The 17,735-nt window shown below is 49.8% G+C and overlaps 1 protein-coding gene across 1 annotated transcript; it reads right to left on the reverse strand.

Annotated features, from left to right (window-relative positions):
• Positions 1–1,242: 1,242 nt before the first annotated feature.
• Positions 1,243–10,127, reverse strand: NRN1 (neuritin 1). Its single transcript, XM_063401837.1, has 3 exons — positions 9,665–10,127; positions 5,446–5,590; positions 1,243–2,578 (listed from the first exon to the last, which is right to left on the reverse strand). Exons 1-3 carry the CDS (start codon positions 9,717–9,719, stop codon positions 2,347–2,349), a joined length of 432 nt encoding a protein of 143 aa, XP_063257907.1. The 5' UTR covers positions 9,720–10,127; the 3' UTR covers positions 1,243–2,346.
• Positions 10,128–17,735: the final 7,608 nt, after the last annotated feature.

The raw sequence follows: 17,735 nt of genomic DNA on the forward strand, positions 1-17,735 counted from the left end.
CCAGGGCTCTCTCCCCTCTCTCCTCGGCATCTGGCATTTCGTGCTACAGGAAACCGTAACAACAGCGCCTGACCTCATGAATACAGAGATGTGCACAGAAAAATCAATTTAGGTCTAGATCCTCTGTGGGGAGGCAAAATAACCCAAACCATTTAAACAAAGCTCTGCTCTCCAGGGTTTTCCTTTTTCTTTGGTGGTGGTGGAGATTGAGTCTAGAGGGAGGCCAAAGTCAAACGAAATTGAAGCAGACCTGTGTCTGCCGAAGCGAGGCTGAGCTCTGCAAAGCCCCCCCAACACACGCATAATGTATTTTATCATTAAAAAATCAACATTGCTTCCAGTGGTAAAGGCGCCTGGCTCCAGTTCCTGAGCACATTCGTTGCTGGGATTCAATCCGTTTGGGAAATGCAGATTGGCTTGCGACCCACTGTTTGATTTATGAACTGTTACATTTGCTATTGCTTACACATTACATTGCGGACCTTGGGAAAGGAGGGAGCGGGGAAAGGGGGCGAAAGAAAGACTCCGCCACCCTACACATTGGCAAAGGAGAGCTACCGCACAGGCAACGACTCCCCAGCGGAATAAATCACCTCGCACCAATTCGTGGTCCCTACCTCCCCATCACCCACTCTCCCACCCACCCGCCCCCGATCGCCAGCTGGGCTCTCCTCTTATAAGTAAAAAGGACGTGTTTACTCTTTGATGTGTATATCTTTATAAAGGCATCAGGCGTCTATAAATAGCCGAGGTTAGAGCAGCTTCTGCTGCGAAATCAATACCCCGTCCCCCCTTCCCCTTGCTCCTTCGGCTGAGCTGCCTTATTAATTATGAAAGGGCTCCTCTGCGCCCCGGCTCCGGCTCGGCAGCCTCCTCCTTAATGGTGGTTGCTGCCTGCCCTGCGCCGGGGCCGGCCCCGCTCCGCGCCCGCGGCAGAGCCGCGCCCGCCCTGCGCGGGGCTCCCGGCGGCGGGAACGCGGCTGCTGCCGCCCGGGATGCGCGGGAGGAGGAGCAGCGTGGGAGGACTTGCAGCATATTTTGAAGGAGGAAAAAAAGGAAAAAGAAAAATAAAAGAGAGAGAGAGAAAGGCTTCGACTAAGCGATTCAGGCGCCCTGTCCTTGTTTGAACTGCAATTGCCGTGTTCGTCAAGGGATGGGTTCAAGATTTAGACTTCCTTGCCTTAAATGCCCTGTCCTTTCCAGATACTCTAGGGATATTTTATAAAAAGGACGACACCCTCATTTCAAACAATAATTTTTATTTTATACTTCTGTCTATACTTTGTAGCAAATCTTTTTTTGTTATTTTTTGCTGAATTGACTTTATAATAAACTTTTGTTTAAATTACATTTTTCTTCTCTTTTAAAATCAAAGCTCTTTTTTTTTTTTTTCAAAATCATTTTGCTGTTGTTATTTTTTTTCTTTAGGTTTACATTTAAGCCCCCTTTTTGTGATCTCTACGGTTGGATATTCAGATATTTTACTGTTATGTGTAACATCTAAAACAAAGAGGAGGAAAAAATTAAAGGCAGTGAATTCGGAAAGATGCCTTCGAACAGCAAGTAAAGGTAAACTCTCAGAGATATTAGCAGCATTCCTTCATTCTTCCGGGCATTTAGATACGTCTTTTTTTCTCTTGCTCCTTCCTTCCTTAGCTGTTCGTTTCCCTCTCTTTCTCTCCCTCTCTCGCTCTCTTTTCCCCTTGAGGAAAAATGTTCTGGTTTGTTTATTTTAATTTTTTTTTCGAGTGGAATGACCGAAAAGAAAAAAACAACAAGCGACTGTGGAGGAAAGATGAGAGATTGTGAATTATTCACCATATGCTTCACACGTGGACATCTACCTTGGAGTTCTCGCCAGTGCCTTTTCCTGTCTGCGGTTTTTGTTCTCGCCTCGCACACTGCCACATATTTAGCGGAGCCCGTGGCTCGCCGGGAGGTACCCGGCCGGTTACAGCCTTAGCAGTAGGTGGCCCAGAGCCGTTCCTGAGATTGCGTTTGCACAACGAGGGCTCGAGTTTGTTTCTTTATATATTTTTTTCTATTTTTGATTCGAAGCGATAGTAAAGCTGAGGTCCGATTTGGGCTGCGCGCCGCTGCCTGTTTGGTAAGATTTGGCAAATAAAACACAAAAAAGAAGGGAAAAAAAAAAAAAAAAAAAAAAAAAAAAAAGGGTAGAACGCTTCCACAGTCCTACATGGGTGTTTCACCATCATCAGCCACCACCACCACCATCATCATCATCATCAACCACAGAAAAGCACAACGTCCCCAAAGCAACGGATGGACACTTCCTCTATAGATCCAGCACATGGAGAGGGTGTGGGTGTGAGTGTGCTCGCCCCCCTAGAAAGGCAGCCAGGTCACTAGGGCGGCCCACAGAGCCGCCAGGAGCAGGGGCAAGGCCGGCGAGAGGAGGGACGGTGCCGCGCCGCTGCCGCCTCCGCACAGTTCAAATAAGCTGCCTTGGAAATCGAGGTTTTTGGATTCCCGTCTCAATTTCTCCCAGAGGTCTGTCGCTCCTTCCTGGCAATCGGTGAGCGCTGTGAGGGTGCAGGCGTGGAAATCATCCCAGTACCTGCAGGAGGGGAGAGCAGCCGGCGTCAAAACAGGCCCGCGCCCACCTTCCCGGGGAGGGTCCGCCCCTCGGGCCCGCCGCCCCCTCCTCCCGCCGGCGGAGCCGAGCCGGGCGTGCCTAAAAGGGAGCGGGGAGGAGGTGCTGCATGAGGGTTCGGGGGTCCCCCCTCCATCCCCAACCCCGCCTTCGGCACCAGCCCGGCCAGGGTGCTGCAAAACCTGCCCTGCTGGCTCTCTGCGGAGGGGTCTTTGCCTGAAGGGAGGAGGGGACGTGCCCCCCTCGGCTGTCAGATGTCAGCCCGGGAGCCCGCGGGCTCGTCCCGAGGGTTTCTCGTCACCAGTGGGAGCGGGCAGGAGGGGTGGCAAAGGCTCCCTTTAGAGTGCGGTGTATGGAGTGCCTCCCACTAGGGAGGGATTCCTCGGGGCGGGAAAAGGCCCTTACTGCAGGAAAAAGTCAAGGAGGAAGAGGAGGAGAAACAGGAAGGGTAGGAGAAGGAAGAAGGAGCATCTTTCGCCTCTGGGAGCCTCGCACAGACCCGCAGCAGGGCAGCGACCACCTGATCCGTGGCCAGGGCTCTATAGGCAGTAAAGAGATTGGCTTTCCAGCTATTCGCGCAAGTTTGGTGGTGTTTTGGTTTGGTTTTTTGGTATGGGGTTGTTTGTTTTTTTTTTGTTGTTTTTTTTTTGTTTTGTTTTTTTTTTTTTTTGTTTTTTTTTTTTTTTTTTTTTTTTTTTTTTTTTTTTTTTTTGGTGTTTTGTGGTTTTTTTTGTTTTTTGGGTTTTTTTTTTTTCGGTTCCTTTCTTCACGGGTACTGGACCGGCGTTTGTCGCCGGGGCAGGCACCCGTTGTCCCATGGACCACATAAGGGAGGGTACTCGAGGACCTTTCCTCTCCATTTCTGGGTTATCGAAAATCACCCCAAATCTGCCCTCTGCCTTCTATTTGCCCCACGCCTCAAGGCAGACTGGGTCTTGATTTTCTTTCTTTTCCTTTTTTTTCTTTTTCTTTCTTTTTTTTTTTTTTCCGAAGTAGTCCTACTGCCTCTAATTTATGAGCACTCTAAGCTGGTTGTAGACTCCCAATGTTTGCTACATTTGTAATAAATAATGAGATACTGAGAAGCCAGAGTCTGAGAGTGTGCCTCTCCTGCAGTATTTCTGCTGTAATTGCATCTCCCAAAGGAAAATTAAATCTTTCACCATCTTCTTTCAATACACATCCCGGCACAGGGCTGAGGCAATCGGATGGTAGGAGGTGGTCGAGAAAAGGGTCTTTCTTGGAAAAGAGTTCCTTTTTGGAGATCAGGATCACATCTGATCTGGCACTCGAGGGCAAAAGATATCGTATCAGGACGCTGATGCCCCTGGGTATTTATTTCTGTTGCAGGACACTAAGTAAACCGCAGCCCTGCACTTAGAGCATGGTGCCAGCATTTTTGGGTGTTTGACTCAAAAATCTCTAGGTAGGAAGAGTGTTACAGGGTCTCTTCACACTTCTCCCTTTTCCTTTCCTTTCCTTTCCTTTCCTTTCCTTTCCTTTCCTTTCCTTTCCTTTCCTTTCCTTTCCTTTCCTTTCCTTTCCTTTCCTTTCCTTTCCTTTCCTTTCCTTTCCTTTCCTTTCCTTTCCTTTCCTTTCCTTTCCTTTCCTTTCCTTTCCTTTCCTTTCCTTTCCTTTCCTTTCCTTTCCTTTCCTTTCCTTTCCTTTCCTTTCCTTTCCTTTCCTTCTTCCAATTTCACGTATTTTGTTTCCTGATATTTTGCGGAGCAAAATAAAAACCCAAAACTATTCCAAACTTATTTATGTCTAAAGATATTATCTCGTTACTAAATTTTTGGGGGTTTTAATTTTTTTTTTTTTAAACAGGGGGATTTTACACCGAAAACAGGGAAAACACCCTGTGCTGTAAACGATTTGTGTGTGTGTGTGTGGTTTGGTTTTCGGTTTTTTTTGTTTTATTGTTTTGTGGCGCTTTGTTTGCCTTTTTTTTTTTTTTTTTCTTTTTTTCCCTCCTAGACATATCGAAAATGCTCGTCTCTTCCTCCCTGTGCGGGACACGATTTTGCAAGGCGAGCTCTTTTTCTCCCTTTAATATTTTTGTTGCTGCTGTTGTTGTTGTTACTATTATTATTATTACTATTACTATTATTACGATGATTCCCCTTTATCGTTGCCCTTTCTTTTTTGTCCCCTCTGTCCCAGGAGCTGGGGGAAACTGAGGGCAAGGGGGCTTTCCCGGGGCCATGGAGGTGGCAGAAGAGAGCTGGCACTGGGACGGCCGCCTCTCTGCCACTGGGAGGTTCATGTAATGACTGGGCTCTTCCCTTTTTAATTACGTTTTGTTTTCCGAGAAGCAGCCTCGCCAGCGCCGGCTGTGCCCGGCCCAGCCCGGAGCCTGCGGGTGAGCGTGTGTCCCACAGGCAGCAACAAGGAAAGGGATAACCTTCCCCGTGCAGCTAATGCCAGCACCCCAGAGCAGAGCGGGGGAAGGGGAAGAATACGAAAGAGGAGCTAAGTAGGGAAGGGAAAGAAAAAAAACCAAAAACCAACAAAACCAAAACCAACAAGAAAACAAGCCAGAAAAAAAAGACACCTCAGATTCACCGAGGGAAAAAAAAAAAAAAAAAAAAAAAAAAAAAGACGACATTGTAAAAATTCCCTCCAGACTTCGCTGTTCCCCAAGCCTGGCCTGACCCGGTGGCAGAGAGCTTGGAGGGACCCTGGAGCGGAGAATCCAACCCACAGCGTAACCCCCACATTATTTGTGTTCCTTCCGTCCTTCCCGCCACCGCCCAGCCTCGCCCCCCTTGCCCAGCCCCAGGTGACCCCATTGTCCCCCCGCGGCCCCGAAGGCGAGAGGAAAGACCTACGAGCAGATCGTTTGAAGATTTTTCTTGTCGTCCAGGTCCTGCGGGTAGTTGGCCATATTATCGCCCAGCCGCAGCAAACAATCCGAGAAGCCCCTAAAGACCGCATCGCACCGCCCCGCCGCTCTCACCGCCTGCACCAGGTACGCTGCGGGGCAGGGGCACAGGTCAGCTCCGCCGCCCCGACTCGCCGCTTCCCTTCTCCTCCCCCGCCCGCCCCCAGCCCTGCTAAAGGCACGACCTGGGGCAGGAGAGGGGCGGTGGGACCGAGCCAGGCTGGCCATCGGCCACGCGAGGAGGAGAGCCGGGGGCTTTTCGCCCTTTCCTCTTTTAGTACCGGAGGGTTCGGTGTCTGTGGATTAGCAGCATGATTTCATTATTTTTTTCTCATTTTTCCTCCTTTTTTTTTTTTGAGGGGAGAGGAGGAGGGGAGGTGAAGGTGCGCTGCCTGCTTCTCCCCGGAGTTGATCCTTTGTTAGAAAATTCCGCCTGGAAGCAGCAGGAGCGTTTCTCCGTACAAACGCAGGCGCACGCCCACGCTCCCCATTGCCCAGGTCGCTGGGCAAACACCGTGCAAGGCGCAGCGGGAAAAAAAAAATAAATTAAAAAAAAATCACTAGAAAAAGCTGCGATAGAGAGACGCAGAGCAGGGGCAGCGAAAGCACGCAGACAGTTGCGGGGGCGCCGGCCCGGCCGTGCCTGTGCTCGGGGCGGCGGGGCGGGACCGGGCCGGGGTGAGCTCCCCCAACCCGCTGCCCACGCATCCCTGGGGATGGCTCCGGTCAAGGGCATTCGGTTCAGTACAACGGGAACCAACACGGGAGCAGCCGCCTGCAAACGGGGTAGGAAAATTAGTTAGGGGCTCCTCCTGCGTGCCCCGAGAGGGCACGGCACGGCACGGGATGCGGGCCCCGCGGCAGGGGCTGTGCCCCCGCACGGCATCCCCGGGCACCCGAGCACGGCGAGGGGCTCCTGCCAGCCGCTCTCCTGCCCGTGACGAGAGCTGGCGACGCCGCGGTGTCCCTGGGCCTGGGGATGTCGCTGCGGCCAGCGGGGGCGGGAAGGGGCTTCTCCCTCCCTTGAGGAGGAGCCCCTTGCCGCCCACACTGTCGGGAGTCGGTGGGGGTCCCCTCCCGCGCCGTGTCCCCAGGGAATGGCTGTGACGGGGGGGGAGGTGTGTTTCCTCGCCAGGTACCGGTTACAAGCTAAATGGCTGACTCCAAAAGAGACTGTTTCAACCCAAATCCTCCTCTTGCAGTTTGATTCATCGCTAACACGACTTGGTGGCCACTCCCCTCTACACACACACACACACACACAGACACACACACCAGCACCAGCCATCACATCAAACCCTCAGCAGGCTCCAGACATTGGCTACGATAGCGAAAAAAAAAAAAAAAAAAAAAAAAAAAAAAAAGAGCCAGGCAAACAAATAGAGAAGAACCGAAAACCATCCCGAGGGTAAAAACATGTCCTATAAAACCCGCGCCATCCCGCTCCAGCAGCGGAGGGGGAGTTGCCACGAATTTCTGCAAAAAAAGTGTCGGGCTGCGCTGAAATTCCGGGGTTCGAGGAGGAGCCCTGCCCCAGGCTGGGGCCGGGAGGTGGGGGTGGGAGAGGGGGTCACGTTTGGGACCAGCAGGGAGCCGAGCATCCCTCGCCCCCGAGGGGCAGCCTGGCCCTGTCTGCCCGCGCCGCTGCCTCCGCAAAGGGTATCCCCGGGCCAGAGCTGCCCTAAACCCCGCCAAAAACTAAATGTATATATATATATAAGGAAGGCAAAAAAGGAAAAAAGAAAAAAAAATGAAGAAAGCAAAAGCGGATAGACACGGTTCCTGTCTGGTTCAAAGACAACGGGATTTCTCACGAACTAGGTCGCTTGTGCCTTGCAGCCGCCACGACCTTCCACACCCCACAGCCCCCGTTCGAAGGTAACAGTGTGCAGCAATGTGCAATGCAGCAGGACCGCAGGAGCCCTCCGTGACCGACCGGACCCCCTCCAGAAACACAGCCCCCGTTCTCCCAGTCCTGCGACTGCTCCATCCCTCCTGCCCCTTCCGCGGAGACCTAGCCCACCCCGCCCCCCACCTCGGCCACCTCCCAAAATGTCAGGGATTTCGGACAGCTCCAATCTCCTATGCCTAAATAAATAAATAAATAAACAAACAACCCCTTTTTTTTTTTTTTTCCTTTCTTTCTTTAAGTCCCGGTGCATAGACATTTTGGGAACGAGCCGAGCATCCATTTCACACGAGCCTTCACCGGGGACGGGGCAAAGCCCTTTGCAAACCCCACACCGACAACCAGAAGCGGATTCCGGGGGTGGGGAGGTGTGGAGGAGGTGGGGGCAAGGTTACCCGAAATACCGAAGGAGGAGCAGAGAGGAGAAAAGCCCTCCACGAGCTTCAAAGCCGTCCCCTTCCAGGGCACCGCAAAGCCACCGCACCGCCACCGTCCCCTCGGTGTGCAGCAGTATTTGGGGTAACTTTCCAAATGACTGCTCACGCTCACACCAGCCCGGGAACGGCATTTCCCAGCGACTCTAGCTGCCTTTTGAAATTTCAATAAAATCCGTCCTCGCCTGACCCAAATAAACACAAAAGAAAGAAATATTCTTCTTCCTCCTCCTCCAAACGAATGAACGAACACAGAAACAAAAATTCCAAGAATTGAAACTGAAGATAACATTAAAAAAAAGCCTTCCCCCTTCTTTCTCTGACAGTAGACAAACTGGCCTCCTGAAGAGTTCAGCCTTATTTAAAATGGAATGGCAATGCGAATGTTGGGGTTTGCATAATTTAACCACATTTCCCAGAGGTCAACATTTCGTTGCACTATTTCTTCCCCCCCGCCGCCCCCCTTTTTTAGATGAGGAAGTGTTCAAGGCATTTTGCCTCCCTTTCTAATTCTCTCTCTCTCTCTTTTTTTTTTTTTTTTTTTTTTTTTTTTTTTTTTTTTTTTTTTTCCCCTCTTCTTTCTTTGGTACCCATAAAATGCTGCAGAGGTTTTCTGGAGAGGAGTATGACCGAGCAAAAGGATCTCTAAATAGCAATGCCGAGCTTTCTTTTTTTCTTTCTTTTTTTTTTTTTTTTTTTTTTTTTTTTTTTTTTTTTTTTTTTTTTTTTATTGCATCAGAATTCCTTTGCAGGAAAATATTTTCAAAGGGCTCTTCACACCTGACAGTCTAGATAATAAAAGACATGCTTTAATCCCCCTTTCCTTAAAACCCAGCTTTGGATCATGCTCGGGAATCTACATATCCAGTAGATAGTCTTTAAAATTTGCCTATATAGGACCAAAGTGGTCATTAACTTGGAGATTGTTTAATGTCCGTAACTAAAAAAAAAAAAAAAATCAGGAAAGAAACGTGTATAATGAACCAGAGAGCAAACCAACAAAAGCAGCCAGGGAAAGCCCCAAGATATTGAACAAAACCAGCAACAAGCACACAAAATACACACCGGCATGGAAAGAAACCTGTTCTATTTTAAGTAACAGCCTATACAGAATTTTTTTGGACCTGCTCGATTTTTGACAGGTCTTCTTCAAGCACAAAATTAACGATTGGGCGGTGGGACTCAGCGTTTTTTAAAGTAATTTTTATTTGTTTAATCGCCGCATTCGAGTTAATTATTTCTTTTAATTTAGTGATGGGTTTTCTTTGGTTTTAAGGTGCTCCGCAAATGGGAAAACGTTCTGGTTCCCAAAGGGAGACCTTCGCTTGTCCCCCTGATTTTCTGCAAAAAAACTTTCCAGCTGGATCTCTCACAAGACATTTTGTGCCGGTTCTTATTTCTCTGTCCCTCGGGGAGAGGAGCAGAATTTCTTAGCACTGGAGTCACCAAACTGTGGAACGAAGGGGATATCCGAAAACCAGATACAAACGCAACCATTCGTGGGGACGGAGAGAAAAGGAGGGAAAAGAAGGAAGAAGAGGCTGAGGGGAAATAAAGAGCCAAGTATGAGAGAGCACGCAGCGCTTCAGGAAAACGAAAACCAAAAGCGGTTTACGAGAAATCAGAACCCGGCTCCCTTTCCCGCGGATTCCCGTGCCTCGGCAGCGTGCGGGAAGGCGAGGCTGCCGCGGCGAGGGGAGCGCGGGGAGCGGGGTCCCGCCGCCGCCGCCCGCACCGCGCCGCGATCCCGACGCTCCGCTCCCGCATGCACCAGCCGGGCTGGGGTGCGCGCAACTTGACACGGAATTTGGCAGTCCACTTACCTATCTGTACAGCAAGGATCAGAGAAATATAACTGCCGTTCAACTTAAGTCCCATCCTACATTTAGTAAAACCATTTGCGGCTGCAGATCTTTAAATAGTTACTTTGGAGAACGTGGGGGAAAGCTGAAAAATAGACATTGCCAACAAGTTCCGAGCAGCGGAGGACTTTGCAGACAAGGGGGGGAGACAAGAGGAGAAGGAGAGGAAGAGGGAGGCAGCGGGAGAGGGCGAGGAAGGCTGGCTGGGAATGGTTCGCTCCATTAGGAGGGGGCGGAGGAAGTACAGCCTCACGCCCACCACCGGCCCTGACGTGGGGGGATGACACCGACAGGGTTTTTTTCCCCCTTCTTATATATATTTATATATATTTAATAAATGTGCACCTTGGAAGGGGAGCGCCATTTATAGGCATCACAGGCTGGATTTACCCGCTCTCCCCGTGTCCCCCCGCCCCATAAATCACGGAGAAACTCCCCCCGCTCCCCGCGTTCCTCCTGCCCCGCGCGGTGGCGATGGGGGCGGCAGCCGGGACCGTCCCCCCGGGGAGGGAGCGCTGCGGGGGCGGGAGGGGACGCACAGACACAGAGACACAGGCACAGACACACAGACACGCACGCACACACACACAGACACGCACACGGAGGGGCCGCCCCCGGGGGTGGGGATAGCACGGCAGAACCCCCCCGCCCCCGGGGCCGCCCCGTCGGGGCTGGCCGGCCCGGCCCCCGCGCTGCGCAGCGCGCAGGGGGACAGCGACGCGCGGGGGTCCCCTCCCCCTGCCCGCCCCTCCCCCACCATGACGTCACCCCGGGCTGAGGTTTGGGGGGAGCGGGAAGGAGGGGGGCCGGTCTCTCCCGGCCTTTTTGCTGGTGCTCGATCCCGGCGGCAGCAGCCCGGCGGTGACACCGCAGCGGGTGGCCTGGCCAAAGAGGTCACGCGTGGGACAGCCCGGGGGAGTCGCGGTGCGGCTGCCCTGCGGCTGGGACCACGGCACCCACCCATCCTCTGCGGACAGGCTACGGGTGTGATGGGGCTGGGTGCAGGGCGTGGGGCCCTCCGAGGCTCCGATGAGCCCTGCCGGGGGTAAGGATTGTCCCCTCCCGGGACCGTCCTCAAGGCCATCCCCTCCAGCAGCACGAGAGGGACCTCAAGGTGCCAGCACGGGCTTCTCGCAGCGCAGAGTAATCAGACAAAATCCCTACACCCTTCTCCCGTGGTTCTTTCACTGCCCAGGTTTCCCCCCACCCAGCTCTGCCCTGACCTTCACTACCCATCTGTAGCATCTCCAGCAGCCAACGGGGGCTCAGCGGAGTGAAAATTCCTGCTGGCTTCCATTCCTCCCAGTTCCCCCCAGTCTGCTGTGCTGGCTGTGCTGCAGGGTCCTGGACCAGCTGCCGGCCCCTCTCTTTTACAAACCACCCGTGTCAATATTCAGACCCCAATGACAGAGAGTCGGCAGCTGCCTGGCAGGGGACCCATGACTCCCGTGGGCTGCAAATGCCTGAAGCCCACCTGGCAAGGAGAGGGATTGCAGGGGGTTAAATGACAGTGCCATTAGGAATAGAGAAACTGGAGGGCAAGAGGGAAAAAGCTTCCTTGCTGAGAGCTCCATTCACAAAATAGTGCTGGTGAATGCCACTGCCTCTTTCGGTCTACCTAATGTGTGCAGTGGCAGCCTGCATGTGCGACCCCTCAAAGCCATCATGAACCCCCAAGCCCTGTTTCCCCAACTCAAAGGCAAGGGTAATTTGGGGTAACTGCACCAGCCATCAGCTGGGCCCTGCAGATGAAAAACGCTGGCTTGCCACCTCTGTGCCTTCTCATAATTTCTTTGTGTTCCACCTTTTCTTCCTATTTATAGATTTCCACTATGGACAGGGAGAAGAATTAGAGGACAGAGCTGGCTGAAAACTAATCTGAGGAATTAAAAAAAAAAGGGTTCATTTTCAGCCAGCTCTCAGAGCCAGCTCAGCACGTGGGCACATGGTAGTGAATGAAGTGCAAGGCACAGGCCGTGGGGCTGTGTCCCCTGGCAGCTTGCCCTTCCATTCACTCCACCATAAAGCTGCAGCCCAGAGTAGGGTTGTCTTTTACACCCTCCTGAAAACATTGGCAGTGTCAAGGAGGTGAAGGGTAATCTTTGCACTGTGCACAAAGTTCTCCTCCAAAGCAGCAAAAGTTTTAAGATGAAGCTAAGGCAAAACACTTTTACCCAGCTCTTTGCTGCTGTGGTGATGAGGGATTTTATAACATAAGAGAGATTGAAGAAGTTATCAAAATGTGGAGCCCTGTCTTTTTCCCCAGAGAGATTGATTAGATAGCCCAAAAGACCTTTTATATATCACAGTTTGTGCATTATCAGGATAAAAAAGGAAGAGGATGAAAGGAGCATGGGTTGAAGTACATGGGTATAAACTTTGGACTTACCAGTTCTTGGCAGCTTGGCCATTTGTGTCTGTGTTTCCTATTAAGAAGGACAAGACACCTCTGCAGGAGCACCAGGTTGTGGAGGCTGCAGCAAGAGGAATTTTTCATTTCGCTTCTTTGCCCTACTGATAACTGTATTGGTTTATTGGTTTATTATTTGTTATTGATTTATATACATATCTGCTATGGTTTTGTCTGCTCTTTTTTTTTTCTTTCTTTCTTTTTTTCTTTCTTTTTTTTTTTTTCTGAGAGAAGCTATGGCTTCAGGTTAAAGGCAGGGCTGGCTCCAACAGGCTTGGGTTGAATATTACACTCTGCAAATCTGCTTTGGAATGAATTTTGGGGCAGTTTCCAATGCACAATCAGGAAGAGTTTAATATCTGGCTTTTGATATGTCCATCACTGCCGAAATGACTGTAGCCTCAGGCAATCTGGCCACAAATCTCATAAGAACAGGCATTTCTAGGGGATTTCTGGCCAAGCAACAACAAAAAGAGATCTCACAGCTAGAGGCATCGATTACAGAGGAGAAAAGGGTCTGGCCAAATTCCTCTAAATGTTCTTGACTTTTGGGACAGTCCAGATCTGTCTGAAATTCAAGCCTGACTCCAGTCTTACCACCTTCCCTGCCCCAGGAAGGGGCCCACTGCACTATAGATTCTGAACAAAAGCCAGCGGTTTCTGCTCATCTCAAATAGCAGCACTCTCAGCTCTATTGGAGCCGGGGAGCAGGATGAAGTGGGGACAGCTGTTTATCAGACTGTCCTTTTTTTCCTTTACTTTTTTCCCAACCTGGTATTAGAAAGTGTCATGTTTTAGAAGGTGCTTGAACATCAGCCCGTCTCTAGGAATCATCAGTCTGTGATGAAGGAGAGCAATGTCTGACGGTGCCCTGCTCAGTTCCTGTCAGGACAATTCGCTCATCAGCACGATTTCGCCCTTGTTTTTAGGAAAAAGCTCTCCACCCTGGCAGCAGCAGCCTCGTGCTCCACTTGCTGGGGTTGGCTGCCGTGCCTCGCCGCGGCGGCGTGTGCCGCTGGAGGCGGACGGCAGAGCCCACGGCTGCCGGCCAGATATAGCTCTGCCAGGGACAGCCACGGGCACGGCGTGGGCTCGCCGTGTGCCAGGGGCTGCGTGGGTGTCTGGGTGGGCAGCCCTGTGCTCCTGCTGCCGGGCACAGAGCAGTGTGCCGGGAAGGTGATTTAATTCCAGCTTAGCTCCGTCGAAATCATCTACCACAAGGGGACCCACCACGTTTAGAGGATGTGTTTTCTCATTTAGTTTTTGGCTTGCTGACTGTCATGGCTGAAACTCAAAAGAGGCAGCCGGCTCAAGGTAACAGAGAGATGCTTTCCCCAGCAAAGCTGTCTGTATCCCCACAAATTCTTTTTCCCTTCATCCCTTTTTTAAAATGCAAAATATCTCTTCAAACAGCTCACACCGTGGGCTTTTTATTTCATGTTTCCAGGCTAGTAATAGGGATAAAAACTAAATCTTTGGTGCTGTCAGTCAGAGACTGATTTATTCTGAGCGTCGTCTCAGGTTGAAGGGGAGGGTCCAGTGATCACGGTGATATTTAAAAAGTCCCTCCCATGGGTGTTGAGCAATGTATTCGCTGTTAGCTCATCCTGCAGTAACACCGCCTCTACCAGGAGGTGACCGCTTGCTTTTTCTCTCCCTCACCGTCAGCCAGAGACCCGGCCCTGGAGAAGCTGATGGAAACAGGAGCCAGTGGCTTGAGCCTCGGCACCCTCCTGCCTTGAGGGTCTCCTGAGAAGGAGGGATGGACTGACCGACAGCCTTACAGTCCTGCAGAGGAGGCTGTCCTTGCTCATGCTGTGGCTCCCAGTTCTCAGCTGCTGCCTTCCCTAGAGCAAGGTGGCCAGCCAGGAAAATACGTACAACTATCAAACCTGGCTGATAAATGAATAGCTGTTCAAAGCATGATCCTCCAAGATTATATTTAAGCAGAAAAATGATGAGAATACATTGAAAATGTGACAGGTAGGATTAAACAAATGCCTTTCACTAACAGCCAGACTTCTAAAGGGTTTTTTGGGTGATCTTGTTCATTAGACACCTGGCTTCATTACTGGCTGGATGTGTCTGACAAAAAATTAAAGTTATGCACCAGAATCTGCCCCACATCTCTCTAGAAATTAATACTAAAATGGCATCTTATCCTTCACCATGAAAGTCATTGTCATTTCATACTTTTGAAAATATATTTCTAAAATGTAAACTGTTGCTCCAGTTTCAAATACAAATTTGGGAAAGAAAAAAGTATATGGCTAAGTGGATTTAAAATGGACATTATTGCTTGATACCAAATCTTTAAAAAATGTAAAATGCTGGTTAATGTATTTGTAACCTATTTTAAATGTCAAGAAATGATCTGATATAAACTTAGAGAGTCATAAGAATAATGGAAACTTCAGGCCCAACATCTGTGATTTTCAAAGGGTAATACCAGAACGCCAGACTCCTCTATGTTCATTTGAAAAGCTCAGTCTCTGTGTTCATTCTTCAGCACTTTCTTTCTTTCAAAAAGCAGTCTTCAAAAACCAAGGCATCACTTGACCGTGATCAGCTTGTGCCAGCCAGTCCAGCAGGGAAAGCACTATCTATTACAGAAAGAGCAGTGTTTGCATTTAACTGCACTCCTCTGGGATATATTTTTGGGAGGGTGCCTGTGCATGCACTCCAAATGCTGCTTACGAGCATGACCCCTTTCTATTGGATTGTGGCAGTGGCTCTGCTGCTGAGCCCAGGCGAGCTGAGGGGAGGCATGCGAGCCTGCGCTTCCCGAGCCAGATGGAGTTCACACCCACTACAATTATGTTTGCAACACATGATTTGCTTAAGGTGCCTGTGGATGTTTCAAAAGAGTAGGGTGGTTTCAGTAAAGCAGTCTCAGAAGAAAAGCAGTATCAGCTCTTGGCATCTTTACCGCTGAAATTTTCCTTCAAGAAGCAGAAGCCTGAAGCCAGTCTTTGGGTTTTTTTCCCTTTGGTGGCAAATGTAATAAGCTTTTGATTACAGGCTAGAGGGAAGTATATAGACTTGGAAAATGGCTGTGAAAGACCAATATGGGTGGATTCCTGGCATCCAGAATCACTATTGTCATAGAACACGGAGCCGTAAGACAACTCAGGTTGGAAGACACCTCCAGAGATCATCTGGTCCAACCTGAGATGGAAAAGGGAATCCAGATGAGATTATCTAGCACCCTGTCGGGTTGTGTCTTCGAAACCTCCAATGCTGGGGAGTCCAGCCCGTCCTTTTGGAGGTTGTTCCAGTGACTGCTTCCTTCTGGTGAAATCCGCACCATGTAAGGAATCGGAAGGTTTGTGATGAGCTGTAGGTAACATGCCAGAGATGTTGTTCACTGTCTGACATCCTTAACAGGCACCTTGGCCCAGATACTTGCCATCTTGAGTGCCTGGTAATAACCTTGAATGCCATGAATAACCATGGCATTAAGATAATTTCAGCTTCTCTTGTTGCAAATGCCAATGACCAAATTCTGGATCTTGGTTCAGAACCAAACCTCAGTTCCAGAGTAAACAGTGCCATTGTCAGAACAAAAACTGGGTGCATAAAGCCTATAGCCTCAATATCCATCGATAACTAGTATTAAAATTTGCTGACACGTGAACATTTCCTGCTTCCATGGACATTGGCAGAACAACTTCTATTGACCACAGTGAGATGGGATGTACCTCAGTGGGGTGATATTCTGATTCGTGTGTTTCTGCCATTGATTTATAGAGTATCTACTGCCACAGCAGCTATTAACCTTCAGTTACAGTAGGACTTCAATAACTGAAATACCACTCTGAGTTTTCTTTGTAACAGTCAATATGATTTGTTCCAGAAAAAAACCATAAATATATATTTAAAGAACCAACCTTATCAGATTTCCAGCTATCATAGGAAGATATTGCTTCAACATTTTTCTTCAGTCCTTAGTCATGAAAACCAAAATTTCAGGGGATTGGGGCTTTAGGGAGCAGGAAACCAATGTGTTAATTAATTGTGGGCTGGTGAGAACATTGCTAGGACAGATGTTCAGCCACTCACACGGGCATTGCAGGAACTTCAAGCGAGATCTCACTTTCCTAGGAAGGATGAAATCCGTGAGGAAGAATGTAAACAAAGGTGAAAAGGGCTCTGTGACAAGGAAACACTTTATGGATCTGTACATGCGTCAGCAGTCTGATTTGCAAAGATGCTGAGAACAGGCAACTACTTCATCCCCCTCCTCTACTATTAGCTTCAGGACACTGGAAACTGGGAAAGGTCTAAGATAAATCCTGTGAATCTGAGCAGAAAGCTTCTTCCTGTTGTGAACTGCAAACTGATTTCACAAAGGCATGACCTGAGCAGAGACGCGTACATTCATTAAGAAACCTCCTTCTTCAGAACCTGCATTTGGGCCACATTTGTTTTGTGCATGCCCCAGTTGGCACAATTAGCTCAAATATCTCTGTCATGTGTCAGCTGCCATGCAGGTGATTGCAGCTGAATAGTCAAGAGCAGTTCCACGGCTGCTGTTCGTAAGTGCATTAGAGCACCAGACAGCCAGCAGCCTCCTTGAGGACTTGTCTTGCTCCTGGACCATGATCTAGCAGTGCAATAAGGAAGCTGGAAAGGGATGTGGATGGCTCTGAACTAAGGTGTTTCACGCATCACTTATCCATTGCCATTAGCTTAAATGCATCCAGGATCTAAAACCATCTTTGTGAGCACCAAGGACCTTTGCCTAGTAACATTAAGGAGTTACTTCTCTTTCTCATGTTGTTCTTTGCCTGTGCAATCCCTGATCATTCTCATCTTTGGGTTTTGCAATGGACTGTTCGCTCTGCTAGACCCTAGTAACTTGAGGACTGAGCCCCAAGGGTCTTGGACAAGCCCCTCCAGCTGGGGAACAGGCAGTAGCCATTAAAGGCAGGCTGGGAAGAGACAGGCTGCTGTAGTTTGTCTGTCCTGTCACTAGAGTGAGACATGCTCACAAGCATCCTGGTCTCTCTTTCAGCTGAGCAGGCCTGTGGGGTGCTGGCATTGAGGAGGCAGCCTGCACCATGGTAGACCTTGGTAATCTCAGCAGGTTGGGACCTGGGATTAGAAACTCTCCATATTACCCATTCTACTGCACAGACCTTTATTTTTTTGTACAGTTGCCTGAGAGTAGTGAAAGTGAAGGAGAGAGTGGGAGGGCCCCTAAAAATCCTTTGTCATGACCTCTTGCTGGCCCCTGATTCCTGGGCTGATCTGAGCTGTAGTCCAACAGAGTCTCAGAAGCTTTCTATTGACTTCCAAAAGTCTTTGAGCCAGACCATCACACTGCTTAGCCTGTGCGAGACCAAGCAGCAGGACAGGTATTGCAGGTATTTCCCATCCAGGCAACAAGGAGAGCAAACTTTTAACTGAAGGGTAAAAAGACAGCAGTAGTTCCGTCATCTAAATAAAATGACTCATTGAGGAAACTGCCCTCTCCCCCCGTCTGTGAAATGCCCACCTGAAGACCCGTGATTCATGACAATGTACTTCAGAGGGACCCGTAAGGATGTTTTTTTTCTTTCCCCCCGTTTTTTTCTTTTTCTCAGAGTGTGATGCCCTGCCAGGGAGTGACTTGTGCAG

Source organism: Prinia subflava, chromosome 1, assembly GCF_021018805.1.
Source record: "Prinia subflava isolate CZ2003 ecotype Zambia chromosome 1, Cam_Psub_1.2, whole genome shotgun sequence".
Taxonomy (NCBI): Eukaryota; Metazoa; Chordata; class Aves; order Passeriformes; family Cisticolidae; genus Prinia; species Prinia subflava.

Coding starts and splice junctions, on each gene's coding strand:
- NRN1 (XM_063401837.1), bottom strand. CDS start 9,719: ATGGGACTTAAGTTGAACGGCAGTTATATTTCTCTGATCCTTGCTGTA. Junction 5,591..9,664: donor GATCCTTGCTGTACAGATAG/GTAAGTGGACTG, acceptor CCTGCCCCGCAG/CGTACCTGGTGCAGGCGGTG. Junction 2,579..5,445: donor AATCTTCAAACGATCTGCTC/GTAGGTCTTTCC, acceptor CCCCTCCTGCAG/GTACTGGGATGATTTCCACG.